This window comes from Electrona antarctica (assembly GCF_951216825.1).
Source record: "Electrona antarctica genome assembly, chromosome: 10".
In the NCBI taxonomy this organism is placed as follows: domain Eukaryota; kingdom Metazoa; phylum Chordata; class Actinopteri; order Myctophiformes; family Myctophidae; genus Electrona; species Electrona antarctica.
In genome coordinates, this window is record NC_136791.1 from 396,091 (window position 1) to 413,337 (window position 17,247).

Here is a 17,247-nt window from a genome sequence, read left to right on the forward strand (position 1 = left end):
TTCAGTGGTCCTTGAGGTGGTTCCAGGTGTTCCCCAGAGCCTTCAGTGGTCCTTGAGGTGGTTCCAGGTGTTCCCCAGAGCCTTCAGTGGTCCTTGAGGTGGTTCCAGGTGTTCCCCAGAGCCTTCAGTGGTCCTTGAGGTGGTTCCAGGTGTTCCCCAGAGCCTTCAGTGGTCCTTGAGGTGGTTCCAGGTGTTTCCCAGAGCCTTCAGTGGTCCTTGAGGTGGCTCCAGGTGGTCCCCAGAGCCTTCAGTGGTCCTTGAGGTGGTTCCAGGTGTTCCCCAGAGCCTTCAGTGGTCCTTGAGGTGGTTCCAGGTGTTTCCCAGAGCCTTCAGTGGTCCTTGAGGTGGCTCCAGGTGGTCCCCAGAGCCTTCAGTGGTCCTTGAGGTACGGCTCCAGGTGTTCCCCAGAGCCTTCAGTGGTCCTTGAGGTGGCTCCAGGTGGTCCCCAGAGCCTTCAGTGGTCCTTGAGGTGGTTCCAGGTGGTCCCCAGAGCCTTCAGTGGTCCTTGAGGTGGTTCCAGGTGTTCCCCAGAGCCTTCAGTGGTCCTTGAGGTGGCTCAAGGTGGTCCCCAGAGCCTTCAGTGGTCCTTGAGGTGGCTCCAGGTGGTCCCCAGAGCCTTCAGTGGTCCTTGAGGTGGTTCCAGGTGTTCCCCAGAGCCTTCAGTGGTCCTTGAGGTGGTTCCAGGTGGTCCCCAGAGCCTTCAGTGGTCCTTGAGGTGGCTCCAGGTGGTCCCCAGAGCCTTCAGTGGTCCTTGAGGTGGTTCCAGGTGTTTCCCAGAGCCTTCAGTGGTCCTTGAGGTGGTTCCAGGTGTTCCCCAGAGCCTTCAGTGGTCCTTGAGGTGGTTCCAGGTGGTCCCCAGAGCCTTCAGTGGTCCTTGAGGTGGTTCCAGGTGGTCCCCAGAGCCTTCAGTGGTCCTTGAGGTGGTTCCAGGTGTTCCCCAGAGGCTTCATTGGTCCTTGAGGTGGTTCCAGGTGTTCCCCAGAGCCTTCAGTGGTCCTTGAGGTGGTTCCAGGTGGTCCCCAGAGCCTTCAGTGGTCCTTGAGGTGGTTCCAGGTGGTCCCCAGAGCCTTCAGTGGTCCTTGAGGTGGTTCCAGGTGTTCCCCAGAGCCTTCAGTGGTCCTTGAGGTGGTTCCAGGTGTTCCCCAGAGCCTTCAGTGGTCCTTGAGGTGGCTCCAGGTGTTCCCCAGAGCCTTCAGTGGTCCTTGAGGTGGCTCCAGGTGGTCCCCAGAGCCTTCAGTGGTCCTTGAGGTACGGCTCCAGGTGGTCCCCAGCTAAATGATGGAGAGTAGGTAACCAAATCAAATCCCTAATTATATCTACGGGTCCATTTGGTTATTTTACACTCAAGAGCTAAAGTGTTAAACATCTGCTTCATTTACAAGAAGTCTACACCATTCAAGAGTTAAATAATTGTTAAACATCTGCATTACTTAAGTTAATTTACAAAGAAGTCTACACAATTAGAGAACGTAGATTAGAAGAATTGTTATTTTGGTCAACGTTAATTTGCCTGTTATCTCTCCTAATGGTACCAACATCAATATAGCATGGAATTGTGGACAAAATCTTATCCAATTAAGTTCCAGCGATTAAACAAAATATTCTTTAGTTTTGGGTCTGAGTGAGAGGCTAAAATAAATGTCATCATAATGCTGATGGTGATCCGTGGCTCAAGTCCATAATTTTATTCCATTACAAGGACCTTGACAAAATGCCTGACTGTACACTGCGCTGTTTGCATTTATATGTTGTCTAATAAAATATTCAATCAAATCAATCAATGATGATGAACAAGGTTGAACTACTGTCTAGTTCTAGAAGGCTCGGTTAGGTTGCCCTAAAGCAGGTGATCGGTTTTATTTTGAAGTGAGTGACCGGAAGCCACAAGGTGTCTCTAAAACAGCTGCCTTGACGGATGTAGTTGGACAGTTCAGACACCTCAGCCTCTCAGACACCGCTAGCCTAGCGGGACCCAAACATCCACCCACCGGGCCGGGGATCGAACCAACCCAACCCAACCCAACCAGGAGCGGACCACCATGGACGGACCACCCGTCCTATAAGCCTGTCCGGACCTCTTTGAATGAAACACCGTCCCGTTCCGCGGACACGATGGCGCGTGACACCGGCTGTGTGTCCCGGTGGTGTCCATAGCAACCGACAACAACAGACAGACAGACCGGACTATCAACGGACCACCCGATCGATCCGTTCCACCCGTTGATTGACCCAATAAGAGATCAATCAATCAATCAATCAATCGCTTGACAGAAGAAGTGACCAGCCGCGCGTGCACGCATGCATGGCTACTTTGTATCCATAATATCCGTACGGAGGCGCGTGCACGCCCGCGTAGCTTGCTGCCGAGCGAAGGAGGATTAATAATGACGTCAGTTCAGTGCGTGCGTGCATGCACGGATCGTCTGGAGCGTGCGCGTGCGCCCTTTCTTTCTTTAGTCGAGCTTGATTGATCAATAACTTATAAATATAAATAAATGATCAATTAGTTAAAACGCACTATATGCACCTAATGACATTTTAAATTGTGTTGTTTATTAATGACGCGCAGCTCATGGAATGTAATATGATGCAGACTACCTCAACTGGACCGCTGATTGATTGACTATTAATTGATTATTAGGTTGATTGATTGTATTTATTAATAGAACAGCGGCGCCAATAACAAGTCAATGCAATTAAGAGAGACATCAGATCCAGAGTTTATTGTTATTAATAATGTATGATTACAGTCCAGAGTTTAGCTGTACAGACTCTGAGATTATGGGAGATATTGATCAGTAGTTGGCTGCTCCTAAAGGCTATTGACTGTTTATTGGGTCGGTATCGGCTGTATGGGGGCTCCATCCAGATCTAAGTTATTGATTGATTATTGATAGTTTATCGGGTCGGTATCGGTGGTACCAGCATGTTTCCTGGGTCCACCCAGATCTAAGTTATTGATTGATTATTGATAGTTTATCGGGTCGGTATCGGTGGCACCATCATGCTTCCTGGGTCCACCCAGATCTAAGTTATTGATTGATTATTGATAGTCTATCGGGGGGGTATCGGTGCTACCATGCTTCCTGGCTCCATCCAGATCTAAGTTATTGATTGATTATTGATAGTGTATCGGGGGGGTATCGGCGCTACCATGCTTCCTGGCTCCATCCAGATCACAGGGGAGACCCTGTCCGGGGCAGAGATCAAGGACATCTGTGAGAGCCTGAAGGAACACGGTGTCAGGTAAAACTACATTCATTTACTCAAATAATACTTCATTCTGTGGTTTTCCTACAAATGTTTTCTTGAATCCTTGCAGTTTTCTGAAATGTTTCTATGTCAAGAACTCCAATAATTATATGTAGCCTACTTGGCTGCCGACCCCATCTCAAAATATGTTGTTCCAGGACCTCCCAGGAGCAGATATGAGTGTGAAAGAATATATATATTCAAAGATTTGCGCCACATTTTCAAGATTTTTCAAAAACAGCAAGTTCATAGCGCGGCACTCGTAGCAAGCACTATGTGCTTGTAGATCTGCTATTTTCAATAGATGGAGTTTAAAAGAATGGTTAAAATTAGGGATGTCCCTTTTTTCGTTTCCGATCCGATCCCGATCCACAATTTCTGTGTTAGCTGATACCGATACCGAATACCAGAGAATAATATTTATAATAATACAAAAAGAAAAAAGATCTTATTTTGAAATCCACCGACCAGGAATAGTGTTCATAGCTTTCTAGCTATATATCTCATGTTGTGTTTATAGCTATCTAGCTATATATCTGGTGTTGTGTTTATAGCAGACTCCTCACTCAAATGTACACTTGCAGTTTGGGGCAACTCCAAAGCAAACTCCACATGTCCCAACATTTTATTTACCTGCCATAGTGTCAACCCCTTACCCCTGTGTGGGATCTGGTTAGACTGGCATATTCACCGATACCGATATGACCAAATAAGGGCCGATCCGATACTTTTCCGATACCGACACAGTATCGGGACATCTCTAGTTAAAATGGTTAAAAGCTAAAGTAACACAGGTCTTTATGGGTTAAAACTGGTTTGCATGCTGAAAATAACCGATCTTCAAGCTCACAACACATTTTCAGAGTTCAACAGCCGAGCCAAGCAAACACAACATGACTTGTCTTGTCGGTTCTACTGGACCTCCCTGACATTTTACTGTAGTTTTTAACTTTTTATTTGTTGACGAAATTGACAATATATTTAGTCTTAGTTTTTGTCATCGTAGCTTTGTTTTTATTTACTTGTTATTTCGTTTTTGTCAGTGATAAATGTTAGTAGACGAAAACATTTTCATCACAATTTTAGTCTACTAAATAAATGACCCCTGCCTTCTTGTCTTGTGTTGTGTTGTCTTGTCTTGTCTTGTGTGCCAGGCTGCTGCCAGACTAAATGACCCCAGCCTCCTGGTCTTGTCTTGTCTTGTGTTCCAGACTAAATGACCCCAGCCTCCTGGTCTTGTCTTGTCTTGTCTTGTCTTGTGTGCCAGACTAAATGACCCCTGCCTCCTTGTCTTGTGTGCCAGGCTGCTGTCGGTGCGCGGCTGCCAGCTGTCGGACCGTGACTTTGGCAGGGTGTGTCGGGGCTTGGCAGAGTGCCAGAGCCTGGTCCAGCTCAACCTCAACCTGGGCGTGGTCAACAACATCAGCAGGACCAAACACCTGGCCGACGCCCTACAGGCCAACAGGTCACTGCAGACCCTGTTGTAAGTTCACTGTACACTGTACACTACACACTGTACACTACACTGTACACTGTACCCTACAGGCCAACCGGTCACTGCAGACCCTGTTGTAAGTTCACACGTATTACTAGCGCAAGCAGAGCGCACAAGTACTGCGATCGGCTGGGTATGCATGTCGGTGTTGTCAACCGTATGCATGTCGGTGTTTCCACCGGCCAATAAGGGACTCTCTCTCTCTGTCTCTCTGTCTCTCTGTCTCTCTGTCTCTCTCTCAGTCTTCATGGCAGTCCTCTGCTGGACGCTGGTCTGGTCAGTCTCAACGTGTCCCTGTCGTCCCATCCGTCCCTGGTCAGTCTGGACCTGGGGGACTGCATGCTGGGAGACCAGGCCCTCGGCCTCATCTGTGGGATGCTGCCTCCCGATGGAGCCAAGTCTGGTACGTACTGGGAGACCAGGCCCTGAGTCTGGTCTGTGGGATGTTACCGCCCGACGGGGCCAAGTCTGGTACGTACTGGGAGACCAGGCCCTGAGTCTGGTCTGTGGGATGCTGCCTCCCGATGGAGCCAAGTCTGGTACGTACTGGGAGACCAGGCCCTGAGTCTGGTCTGTGGGATGCTGCCTCCCGATGGAGCCAAGTCTGGTACGTACTGGGAGACCAGGCCCTGAGTCTGGTCTGTGGGATGTTACCGCCCGAAGGGGCCAAGTCTGGTACGTATACATCTGTGGGATGTTACCGCCCGATGGAGCTAAGTCGATAGAACTACTACTACTGCTGGGTAGACCCGACACGTTATCAGAGACACACCTGAAACATGTGTTAAATATCACTATAATCTGATGGTGTCATTGCTATATACTGTACTAACAGGCGGTTGTAATTGAAGTTGGTGATCCACCTGTGAATGTACTTTTTGTTCACTGAAGAGCAGGAGAGACTGGGAGACTCTAAATTCTATATGTAGCAATGATTACTACCTGAATATAGAGCTTTAGCTAATGATTACTACCTGAATATAGAGCTTTAGCTAATGATTACTACCTGAATATAGAGCTTTAGCTAATGATTATTACCTGAATATAGAGCTTTAGCTAATGATTATTACCTGAATATAGAGCTTTAGCTAATGATTACTACCTGAATATAGAGCTTTAGCTAATGATTACTACCTGAATATAGAGCTTTAGCTAATTATTACTACCTGAATATAGAGCTTTAGCTAATGATTACTACCTGAATATAGAGCTTTAGCTAATGATTACTACCTGAATATAGAGCTTTAGCTAATGATTACTACCTGAATATAGAGCTTTAGCTAATGATTACTACCTGAATATAGAGCTTTAGCTAATGATTACTACCTGAATATAGAGCTTTAGCTAATTATTACTACCTGAATATAGAGCTTTAGCTAATGATTACTACCTGAATATAGAGCTTTAGCTAATGAATATAGAGCTTTAGCTAATGCTTCTTCAACCAAAACATGTAGTTTCAACCAAAGCAGAGCCCTTGCAGCATCTTTAACACTCTGTGTGGTTCCAGGCGCTGCTCCCGTGCTGCGGTTCTGGTTAGGTTAGGGTCTGAGGTATAGGTTGTCGGTCTAATGACAGTCGGACCAATAGTATGTCTGACCCTCAGCGCTAACAGGCTAACTGTGTGCTAACTGTGTGTTCCAGGGCTCAGGGAGCTGACCCTCAGCGCTAACAGGCTAACTGTGTGCTAACTGTGTGTTCCAGGGCTCAGGGAGCTGACCCTCAGCGCTAACAGGCTAACTCTGTGCTAACTGTGTGTTCCAGGGCTCAGGGAGCTGACCCTCAGCGCTAACAGGCTAACTGTGTGCTAACTGTGTGTTCCAGGGCTCAGGGAGCTGACCCTCAGCGCTAACAGGCTAACTGTGTGCTAACTGTGTGTTCCAGGGCTCAGGGAGCTGACCCTCAGCGCTAACAGGCTAACTGTGTGCTAACTGTGTGTTCCAGGGCTCAGGGAGCTGACCCTCAGCGCTAACAGGCTAACTCTGTGCTAACTGTGTGTTCCAGGGCTCAGGGAGCTGACCCTCAGCGCTAACAGGCTAACTCTGTGCTAACTGTGTGTTCCAGGGCTCAGGGAGCTGACCCTCAGCGCTAACAGGCTAACTCTGTGCTAACTGTGTGTTCCAGGGCTCAGGGAGCTGACCCTCAGCGCTAACAGGCTAACTGTGTGCTAACTGTGTGTTCCAGGGCTCAGGGAGCTGACCCTCAGCGCTAACAGGCTAACTGTGTGCTAACTGTGTGTTCCAGGGCTCAGGGAGCTGACCCTCAGCGCTAACAGGCTAACTGTGTGCTAACTGTGTGTTCCAGGGCTCAGGGAGCTGACCCTCAGCGCTAACAGGCTAACTGTGTGCTAACTGTGTGTTCCAGGGCTCAGGGAGCTGACCCTCAGCGCTAACAGGCTAACTGTGTGCTAACTGTGTGTTCCAGGGCTCAGGGAGCTGACCCTCAGCGCTAACAGGCTAACTCTGTGCTAACTGTGTGCTAACTGTGTGTTCCAGGGCTCAGGGAGCTGACCCTCAGCGCTAACAGGCTAACTCTGTGCTAACTGTGTGCTAACTGTGTGTTCCAGGGCTCAGGGAGCTGACCCTCAGCGCTAACAGGCTAACTCTGTGCTAACTCTGTGCTAACTGTGTGTTCCAGGGCTCAGGGAGCTGACCCTCAGCGCTAACAGGCTAACTGTGTGCTAACTGTGTGCTAACTGTGTGTTCCAGGGCTCAGGGAGCTGACCCTCAGCGCTAACAGGCTAACTGTGTGCTAACTGTGTGCTAACTGTGTGTTCCAGGGCTCAGGGAGCTGACCCTCAGCGCTAACAGGCTAACTGTGTGCTAACTGTGTGCTAACTCTGTGCTCCAGGGCTCAGGGAGCTGACCCTCAGCGCTAACAGTCTAACTCTGTGCTAACTGTGTGCTAACTCTGTGTTCCAGGGCTCAGGGAGCTGACCCTCAGCGCTAACAGGCTAACTCTGTGCTAACTGTGTGCTAACTGTGTGTTCCAGGGCTCAGGGAGCTGACCCTCAGCGCTAACAGGCTAACTCTGTGCTAACTGTGTGCTAACTGTGTGTTCCAGGGCTCAGGGAGCTGACCCTCAGCGCTAACAGGCTAACTCTGTGCTAACTCTGTGCTAACTGTGTGCTCCAGGGCTCAGGGAGCTAACTCTGTGCTAACTGTGTGTTCCAGGGCTCAGGGAGCTGACCCTCAGCGCTAACCCAGGAATCAGCACCAAAGGCTGGGCTCGCCTCGCCATTGCCGTGGCTCACAGCTCCCAGCTCCGAGTGCTCAACCTGGACTACAACCCACTGGGTAAGAGTGTGTGTGTGTGTGTGTGTGTGTGTGTGTGTGTGTGTGCGCGTGCACGCGTGCGTCTTTACCTGTGGTTTGGTTTGACTGTAACATTGTTTATATGGTTGCTAGGTAGATGATTGTATTGTTTATATGGTTGCTAGGTAGATGATTGTATTGTTTATATGGTTGCTAGGTAGATGATTGTATTGTTTATATGGTTGCTAGGAGACCAGATAGCAGGGATGCTGGCGGTTGCCGTGGCGTCCAGCAGAACCCTGGAGGTGTTGGACCTGGAGGGGACCGGACTCACTAACCAATCAGCACAGGTAGATACACCCCCTAGCAACCACCTAGCAACCAATCAGCACAGGTATATACACCCCCTAGCAACCACCTAGCAACCACTCAGCACAGGTAGATACACCCCCTAGCAACCACCTGGCAACCAATCAGCACAGGTATATACACCCCCTAGCAACCAATCAGCACAGGTATATACACCCCCTAGCAACCACCTAGCAACCAATCAGCACAGGTGTATATACACCCCCTAGCAACCAATCAGCACAGGTAGATACACCCCCTAGCAACCACCTAGCAACCAATCAGCACAGGTATATACACCCCCTAGCAACCAATCAGCACAGGTAGATACACCCCCTAGCAACCAATCAGCACAGGTATATACACCCCCTAGCAACCAATCAGCACAGGTATATACACCCCCTAGCAACCAATCAGCACAGGTATATACAGCCCCTAGCAACCAATCAGCACAGGTATATACACCCCCTAGCAACCACCTAGCAACCAATCAGCACAGGTATATACACCCCCTAGCAACCAATCAGGACAGGTATATACACCCCCTAGCAACCACCTAGCAACCAATCAGGACAGGTAGATACACCCCCTAGCAACCAATCAGCACAGGTAGATACACCCCCTAGCAACCACCTAGCAACCAATCAGCACAGGTATATACACCCCCTAGCAACCAATCAGCACAGGTATATACACCCCCTAGCAACCAATCAGCACAGGTATATACACCCCCTAGCAACCAATCAGCACAGGTATATACAGCCCCTAGCAACCAATCAGCACAGGTATATACACCCCCTAGCAACCACCTAGCAACCAATCAGCACAGGTATATACACCCCCTAGCAACCAATCAGGACAGGTATATACACCCCCTAGCAACCACCTAGCAACCAATCAGGACAGGTAGATACACCCCCTAGCAACCACCTAGCAACCAATCAGGACAGGTAGATACACCCCCTAGCAACCACCTAGCAACCAATCAGGACAGGTAGATACACCCCATAGCAACCACCTAGCAACCAATCAAAGTTCTTAACCCACTTTGAGGCAGATTCTTTACAAATGTCTTCTAAAGACAAAAACTCAAGTGACTACTGGCCAATCACAGCGCGTCTTTTCCGGGACTTCCAAGGGAGCTTTATTGGCATGAGGAAACCTGCCTCTGATTGGCCGACTGAACGCCCCCTTCTGTGACCAGGCGGAAGCCATGCTTCTGTGTGGCGGAAACGTGCGTCTCGCCTCCTCTGGAGATCACTCGCCCAGTGGGCCCGCCCACCTCCCCACCTGACCTCACACAGCCCAGTGGGCCCGCCCACCTCTCCACCTGACCTCACACAGCCCACCTTGAACAACAGCCAATCACCTGACCTCACACAGCCCAGTGGGCCCGCCCACCTCTCCACCTGACCTCACACAGCCCACCTTGAACAACAGCCAATCACCTGACCTCAAACAGCCCACCTTGAACAACAGCCAATCACCTGACCTCACACAGCACACCTTGAACAACAGCCAATCACCTGACCTCACACAGCCCACCTTGAACAACAGCCAATCACCTGACCTCACACAGCCCACCTTGAACAACAGCCAATCACCTGACCTCACACAGCCCACCTTGAACAACAGCCAATCACCTGACCTCACACAGCCCAGTGGGCCCGCCCACCTTGAACAACAGCCAATCTAACGCATTGTTGCTGCTTTACACACAATTGCACTTTTCAGCTGCCTTCTCACCAACAATAAAACACTAATCTTTTTTAGACACCATTTATTTCATTTGGATTAGCGGGGACAATTTTTGTGCCCAAGGGCCCCTGGAGCCCAAGGGCCCCTGGGCACGTGCCCAAAGTGCCCATATGGTAGATCCGGCCCTGGACAGTTCACAAACCAATGACCTCATCGAGCACCGATTTGTCAGCTGTCTGTCATAGGGAAAGATATGGCTTTAGCTTGTTGTCGATTGGTTTAGATGCCTTATCGGCCCTTGGGGGTTATACGGCGGCTGACCAATCAGCACGTCTCTCTGTCCTTATGTCTCACTCCCCTTCCCCCTCAGCAGGTCAAATAAAGGCTGAGCAGCAGTGTGTTAGTCTGGCCACTAGATGGCACTGTGGCTCCTAATTGATCTTACTACTACTTCTAATCCTACCACAGCTTTATTGGCATGAGACAACATAAGTTTACATCAAGGGGCCAGTGAGGCTTTCCAACGTTGAGGCGCTCGGCCCTAGTGGTAAGAGGAGGGACTGCAGGCGAGGAAACCCCGTGCAGCTGGGCTTTAACGTTGAGGCGCTCGGCCCTAGCGGTAAGAGGAGGGACTGCAGGCGGACCCGTGGAAGTATGACGAGGAAACCCCGTGCAGCTGGGCTTTAACGTTGAGGCGCTCGGCCCTAGCGGTAAGAGGAGGGACTGCAGGCGGCCCTAGTGGTAAGAGGAGGGACTGCAGGCGGACCCGTGGAAGTATGGCGAGGAAACCCCGTGCAGCTGGGCTTTAACGTTGAGGCGCTCGGCCCTAGTGGTAAGAGGAGGGACTGCAGGCGGACCCGTGGAAGTATGGCGAGGAAACCCCGTGCAGCAGCTGGGCTTTAACGTTGAGGCGCTCGGCCCTAGCGGTAAGAGGAGGGACTGCAGGCGGACCCGTGGAAGTATGGCGAGGAAACCCCGTGCAGCTGGGCTTTAACGTTGAGCACGTTTGCACTTCCGCATTTTGGGCACCAAATGTTGGTGCCCAAATCGAAAAAAGGCGGAAGTAGACGGTCCTTCCGGGTGCTTCAAAACGCCACTGAGCAACTTCCACTGGGGGGGGGGGGGGGGGGGGGAGCTTCACGCCAGATCAGTCTCTATCAGGGCACATATAACTCCAGTACTAGCCGCACTACACTGGCTCCCTATTAAAGCCAGAATTGATTTTAAAATACTTTTAATTACTTTTAAAGCTCTACATGGGCTGGCCCCGCTGTATATCATCGACCTACTACCTCCTAAAACCAATGTCAGACCTCTCAGATCCTCCAACCTACTACCTCCTAAAACCAATGTCAGACCTCTCAGATCCTCCAACCTACTACCTCCTAAAACCAATGTCAGACCTCTCAGATCCTCCAACCTACTACCTCCTAAAACCAATGTCAGACCTCTCAGATCCTCCAACCTACTACCTCCTAAAACCAATGTCAGACCTCTCAGGTCCTCCAACCTACTACCTCCTAAAACCAATGTCAGACCTCTCAGATCCTCCAACCTACTACCTCCTAAAACCAATGTCAGACCTCTCAGATCCTCCAACCTACTACCTCCTAAAACCAATGTCAGACCTCTCAGATCCTCCAACCTACTACCTCCTAAAACCAATGTCAGACCTCTCAGATCCTCCAACCTACTACCTCCTAAAACCAATGTCAGACCCCTCAGATCCTCCAACAAAGGTCTGCTAGAAAATACCCGTGTCCAAGTTGAAAACGAAGGGTGACCGCCGGGCTTTCGCTGTGGTAGCTCCTACCCTATGGAATGCCTTGCCCCTGGCGTTGAAAAAAGCTGAGTCAGTCGACTGTTTTAAGAGACTTTTAAAGACTCATTTATTCCGTAAGTATTTCTCCCATGTACCTTTGACCTGATTCATTTTATAGCCCTAGTCTTTGTTCTGCCTTGTTTGTTTTTGTTTTGCTCATTTATATTGTCACAACTGTGTTTCTATTTGTTTTTACTGTGTCAATTGTTCAGCACCTTGTAGCTTTGCTTCGAAAGGTGCTTTATAAATAAAATGTACTTACTTACTACTTACTATCCTTTTATATACTCTATGGTTTACATTGCCAAAGCAAAAAGTGGAACAAGACAGTCAAACTACCTTACGTGTATGTCTTTATGTTAATTATGTTAATTATGTATGTTAATTATGTCCCCAGGTGTTCCTGGACATGGTAGAAAACTACCCAACGTGTCTTCATGTTAATTATGTTAATTATTATTGCGAACGCAGTGAGCATTTACTACAAGTAAGACGCGCAAACGCGGGAAGCGAACGCAACTCGTAAATTGCAATAACAACAATTAGAATAAATTACGTACTTTTTAAGGTTTTTTTTAAGTTAAGTTTTTTTAAATTAAATGTTTTTTCAAGTTATTTTTTTAGTGTGTGTATGTGTGCGTGCGTGTTTCTTTTTTAGGTTTCTTTTTTTAAAGTTTTTTCTTTAAGTTTTTTTTTAAGTTAAGTTTTTTGCGTGTGTGCGTTTTTCCTTTTTAAGTTTTTTTTTTAAGTTAAGTTTTTTTTTAAGTTAAGTTTTTTTTAAGTTAAGTTTCTTGTGTGTGTGCGTTTTTCCTTTTTAAGTTAAGTTTTTTTTTAAGTTAAGTTTTTTTTGTGTGTGCCTTTTTCCTTTTTAAGTTTTTTTTTTAAGTTAAGTTTTTTTTTAAGTGAAGTTTTTTGTGTGTGCGTTTTTCCTTTGTAAGTTTTTTTTTTAAGTTACGTTTTTTTTTAAGTTACGTTTTTTTTTAAGTTACGTTTTTTGTGTGTGCGTGTGTGTGTGCGTGCGTGCGTGTGTGTGTGCGTGCGTGCATGTGTGTGTGTGTTTTTGTGTGTGATACAGCTGCGCCCTCTGGTGGTGGGCGGGTGGTGTTACAGCGGGACACACACACAGACACACAGACAGACAGACATGAACTTAAAAAAAAAACTTAAAAAGGAAAAAGGCACACACAAAAAAAACTTAACTTAAAAAAAAACTTAACTTAAAAAGGAAAAACGCACACACACAAGAAACTTAACTTAAAAAAAACTTAACTTAAAAAAAAACTTAACTTAAAAAAAAAACTTAAAAAGGAAAAACGCACACACGCAAAAAACTTAACTTAAAAAAAAACTTAAAGAAAAAACTTTAAAAAAAGAAACCTAAAAAAGAAACACGCACGCACACATACACACACTAAAAAAATAACTTGAAAAAACATTTAATTTAAAAAAACTTAACTTAAAAAAAACCTTAAAAAGTACGTAATTTATTCTAATTGTTGTTATTGCAATTTACGAGTTGCGTTCGCTTCCCGCGTTTGCGCGTCTTACTTGTGTTAATTAGGTGTTCTTGGACATGGTAGAGAACTACCCGACGTGTCCGTAACTCGAGAACCGTTAGTCCTACCGACTTCAAATTCGACACACGCGTTCCACCCCAGAGATCTCCATGTGGGACACAGACAGATACAGAGATCTCCATGTGGGACACAGACAGACAGATACAGAGATCTCCATGTGGGACACAGACAGACAGATACAGAGATCTCCATGTGGGACACAGACAGACAGATACAGAGATCTCCATGTGGGACACAGACAGACAGATACAGAGATCTCCATGTGGGACACAGACAGATACAGAGATCTCCATGTGGGACACAGACAGACAGATACAGAGATCTCCATGTGGGACACAGACAGACAGATACAGAGATCTCCATGTGGGACACAGACAGACAGATACAGAGATCTCCATGTGGGACACAGACAGACAGATACAGAGATCTCCATGTGGGACACAGACAGATACAGAGATCTCCATGTGGGACACAGACAGACAGATACAGAGATCTCCATGTGGGACACAGACAGACAGATACAGAGATCTCCATGTGGGACACAGACAGACAGATACAGAGATCTCCATGTGGGACACAGACAGACAGATACAGATATCTCCATGTGGGACACAGACAGACAGATACAGAGATCTCCATGTGGGACACAGACAGACAGTTAAAACGGGTGCTATGACAAGTTGACAACGGGTATTTGCATCGTTCTCAAGTAGGCCGGTGGCCGACGGGCACGTACAGGTCTAGTGTTAATAATGTTAAGTATTGTGTTAATTATGTTAATTATTTATGTTAATTAGGTGTTCCTGGACATGGTAGAGAACTACCCGACGTGTCTGCGCGTCCTGGTGCTAGCGGAGAACGCCATTGGTCCAGAGCTGCAGCAGCAGATCTCAGACCTGCTGTCCAATGACGGCGAAGAGGAGGAGGGAGCTCCGCCCCACAGCAGCGCCCTGCTGCCAATCAGGGACAAGCAGCACCATCATCAGCAGCAGCCAATCAGAGACAAGCACCAGCAGCAGGCGGGCCCTCTGCTAGGCCACGCCTCCTCCTGGCTCCCACACAGCAGTAAGGGCTGACTCCTCCCCTTCCCTCTCTCTCTCTCCACCCACCAGTTGTCCTGTCCCTAACAAATTAGGGACAGGTCGATGTTTTTAAAGTGTACCTCTAGAGAAAATATACCCTGGTATGAAATGCTTGACCCTCCATCTGACCGGGGAAGAAACGGGATGTCATTCACCATCGTTGAGACGCTGAATAGTCTCTCTCTCTCTCTCTCTCTCTCTCTCTCTCTCTCTCTCTCTCTCTCTCTCTCTCTCTCTCTCTCTCTCTGAGGGAGATTTGACTGGGTCGTTCACACCTTCACGGCACAAAACGCCTCATCCAGGCCTTTGTCTTTTCCTGGTTTCTAAACATCCGGTGGACGGAAATGCACCGCTCGCGCGCGGCTGCAACAACTTGACGTGTCGGCAAAAAAAAGCGGAAAAACTTTGCCGACGCGTCAAATTGCAGCCACACGCGAGCGGTGCATTTCCGTCCAGCGGCTGTTTAGAAGCCTGTAAGAGACGCCTGGACGAGGTGTGTTGATGGTCTGTTAACGACCGCCATTGTCTCATTGATTGATTATTTTATGAAGTGTAAATGTGTTTGACCCTCCATTGGACTCAAAGTGAAATGAGTTTACCTTCGTCTTGGACTGAGATTAGAAAGGCATAAACCCTCCCCTATGTTCCTCCAGGGGTATACTTTAAAAACATCGACCTGTCCCTCACATACTGAGTAGGCTTTTCAATTAAACAAAAGGGTTTTTTTGAGAACCCCCACTGGGGGGTCTCGACCCGCTGGTTGAGCTACAGTTAGTAGCAGTTAGTAGCAGAAACATATTTACTGATGTTCCCACTTCAGGACTACAAGAAGTATTGTTTTGGTTCCAGTTCCAATCCTTCTTTTAGGGATTTGAACCCATTCATTTGGTTCAGAATTAGGCGGGGGGAAAAAAAGAACGGAACTGGTTCAACCCCCGGTGTGTGTGTGTGTGTGTGTGTGTGTGTGTGTGTGTGTGTGTGTGTGTGAGTGGAGGTGTGTGTATTTACCTGCCACATAGTCTGATGCAGTGGTTCTCAAATTGGGGACCCCTGGGGGGCCCTGAGGTGGTGGGACCCCTCAGGGGTCCTTGAGGGGTCAAATTATTGATAGACAAAAAAAGGACCCTTATGGGTTTGTGACTCTGAGAGTGTACAAATGGACCCTATTCATACATGCATGCCGGGTGTTGCTCAACTGAAAATAGCAGATCTACAAGCGCACAACGCGTCGCACTGTGACGTGTTGTGAGCTTGTAGATCAGCTATTTTCAGTGCAATGCATGGCACTTAACCAAGTCAACCCAAGCCCCTACAGTAGAATAGACTACATTGTATTGTTAGATGGAAGAGATTTGAATTGGTCAAATATATTTATTACTAGTAACGGAGCTCGAAACCTGATACCCGAAAAAATACCCTGATAACAAGCTTATTGAGTACGTGTTATCAATACGCTTTGGTTGCCATGGTTTCCCCAGTAAGCTCCTCCCCCTACAGGAAACGTGTTGGACAGCTGCGTTTTGACCCTTGACCCTTACTTAACGTCTCCGTTCTCCCGCCCCTTACAGACTCCGCCCCCAACCACGTGGTCCTGCTGACATCAGGTCTAGGTGAGAGCCTATTGGCTGAGACTGAGATGTGACATCAGGGTCTAGGTGAGAGCCTATTGGCTGAGACTGAGATGTGACCCCTCCCTCCCACACAAACCCGCACGCATACCAACTTCCTAAAGAAAGAAAGGATCACATTTGGCTGGTTTGAATGAAAAGTTTGATTTATTTATTTTGTGTTTGTTTGTTTGTTTGTTTGCACTTAGTTGAACTGCAAGATCACGTGATGAATAATTAAGTTCTGTACGCCAGAGCCCGGCCGATTATTGGGGGCCGATCCAACGCTGATTTCGTCGACAAAACTAAATAAATACTAGGCTATGATGGCCAAACTTTGACTAAGTGTAGCCTATTGTCAATTTCGTCAACAAACAATAACTAATAATTTTATATGAAAAATAATATTTAACATTGATTATATAAGTAAATATATAATACACATAAAATGCAGTTTATTTTTATTTAACCATATATATGTATATATATATATATCGGCCGAAAACCGCCTTATCGGTCGGGCTCTAAAACAGATGGACAGGTGTTGCACCCAATCACCACTTTGCGCTTGCATGATGTAATGTAGCACTCCTATCACAGGCCAAGGTTTGGGCGCAACACGACACACCCTAAACTCTCCTCCTATCACAGGCCAAGGTTTGGGTACAACACGACACACCCTTAACTCTCCTCCTATCACAGGCCAAGGTTTGGGCGCAACACGAGTCACGACACACCCTTAACTCACAAAGTGAACTTGTAGGCAATAGTACGGGGGCGTCATTTTGGGTCTCACGGTGGGGTAGCGGGAAGGGTGGGGCAATTAACGCCCCCTAGTGTTCACATTCAACTTCAAATTAACTTATTTTATATGCATACGTTCCCCAAGCGACCGTGGAAATGGTCGCAGGGTTTGCGTAAGGACGTGCTGTGATTGGCCAGTAGCCACTTTGAATGTTAGTCGGAGAAAATGCCGTCGCCAGAACATGACTTACTATTCTGTACGTATCGGCTCGCAACTCCAACGGGACTCGGCGGTGTTCTAAAACTGTTCTTTATCTCCTAGCCTCGGAAACCCTGGAGGCGTTTTTATTTAGAGGAAGAGAGAAAAC

The 17,247-nt window shown here is 47.7% G+C and overlaps 2 protein-coding genes across 2 annotated transcripts in view; both read left to right on the forward strand.

Moving 5' to 3' along the window:
- Positions 1 to 3,076: 3,076 nt before the first annotated feature.
- Positions 3,077 to 16,415, forward strand: lrrc73 (leucine rich repeat containing 73). Its single transcript, XM_079512354.1, has 7 exons — positions 3,077 to 3,246; positions 4,556 to 4,735; positions 4,990 to 5,150; positions 7,921 to 8,043; positions 8,251 to 8,351; positions 14,244 to 14,511; positions 16,097 to 16,415. Exons 1-7 carry the CDS (start codon positions 3,155 to 3,157, stop codon positions 16,168 to 16,170), a joined length of 999 nt encoding a protein of 332 aa, XP_079368480.1. The 5' UTR covers positions 3,077 to 3,154; the 3' UTR covers positions 16,171 to 16,415.
- Positions 16,416 to 17,035: 620 nt separating this feature from the next.
- Positions 17,036 to 17,247, forward strand: part of LOC306931477 (uncharacterized protein) — a gene marked incomplete at both ends in the record, with an annotated part of 5,894 nt that continues 5,682 nt past the window's right edge. Inside the window, one exon of the mRNA XM_079512877.1 lies at positions 17,036 to 17,052. Within this exon, the coding sequence (XP_079369003.1) occupies positions 17,036 to 17,052 (17 nt within the window). The remainder of the gene's footprint in view (positions 17,053 to 17,247) is intronic.

What these genes read in the sequence shown, in the direction of transcription:
- lrrc73 (XM_079512354.1), top strand. Translation starts at nt 3,155, where the DNA reads ATGCTTCCTGGCTCCATCCAGATCACAGGGGAGACCCTGTCCGGGGCA. An exon ending in CCTGGACTACAACCCACTGG is followed by an intron (nt 8,044 to 8,250) that starts GTAAGAGTGTGT and finishes TATGGTTGCTAG; the next exon opens with GAGACCAGATAGCAGGGATG. An exon ending in CTCCTGGCTCCCACACAGCA is followed by an intron (nt 14,512 to 16,096) that starts GTAAGGGCTGAC and finishes CGCCCCTTACAG; the next exon opens with ACTCCGCCCCCAACCACGTG.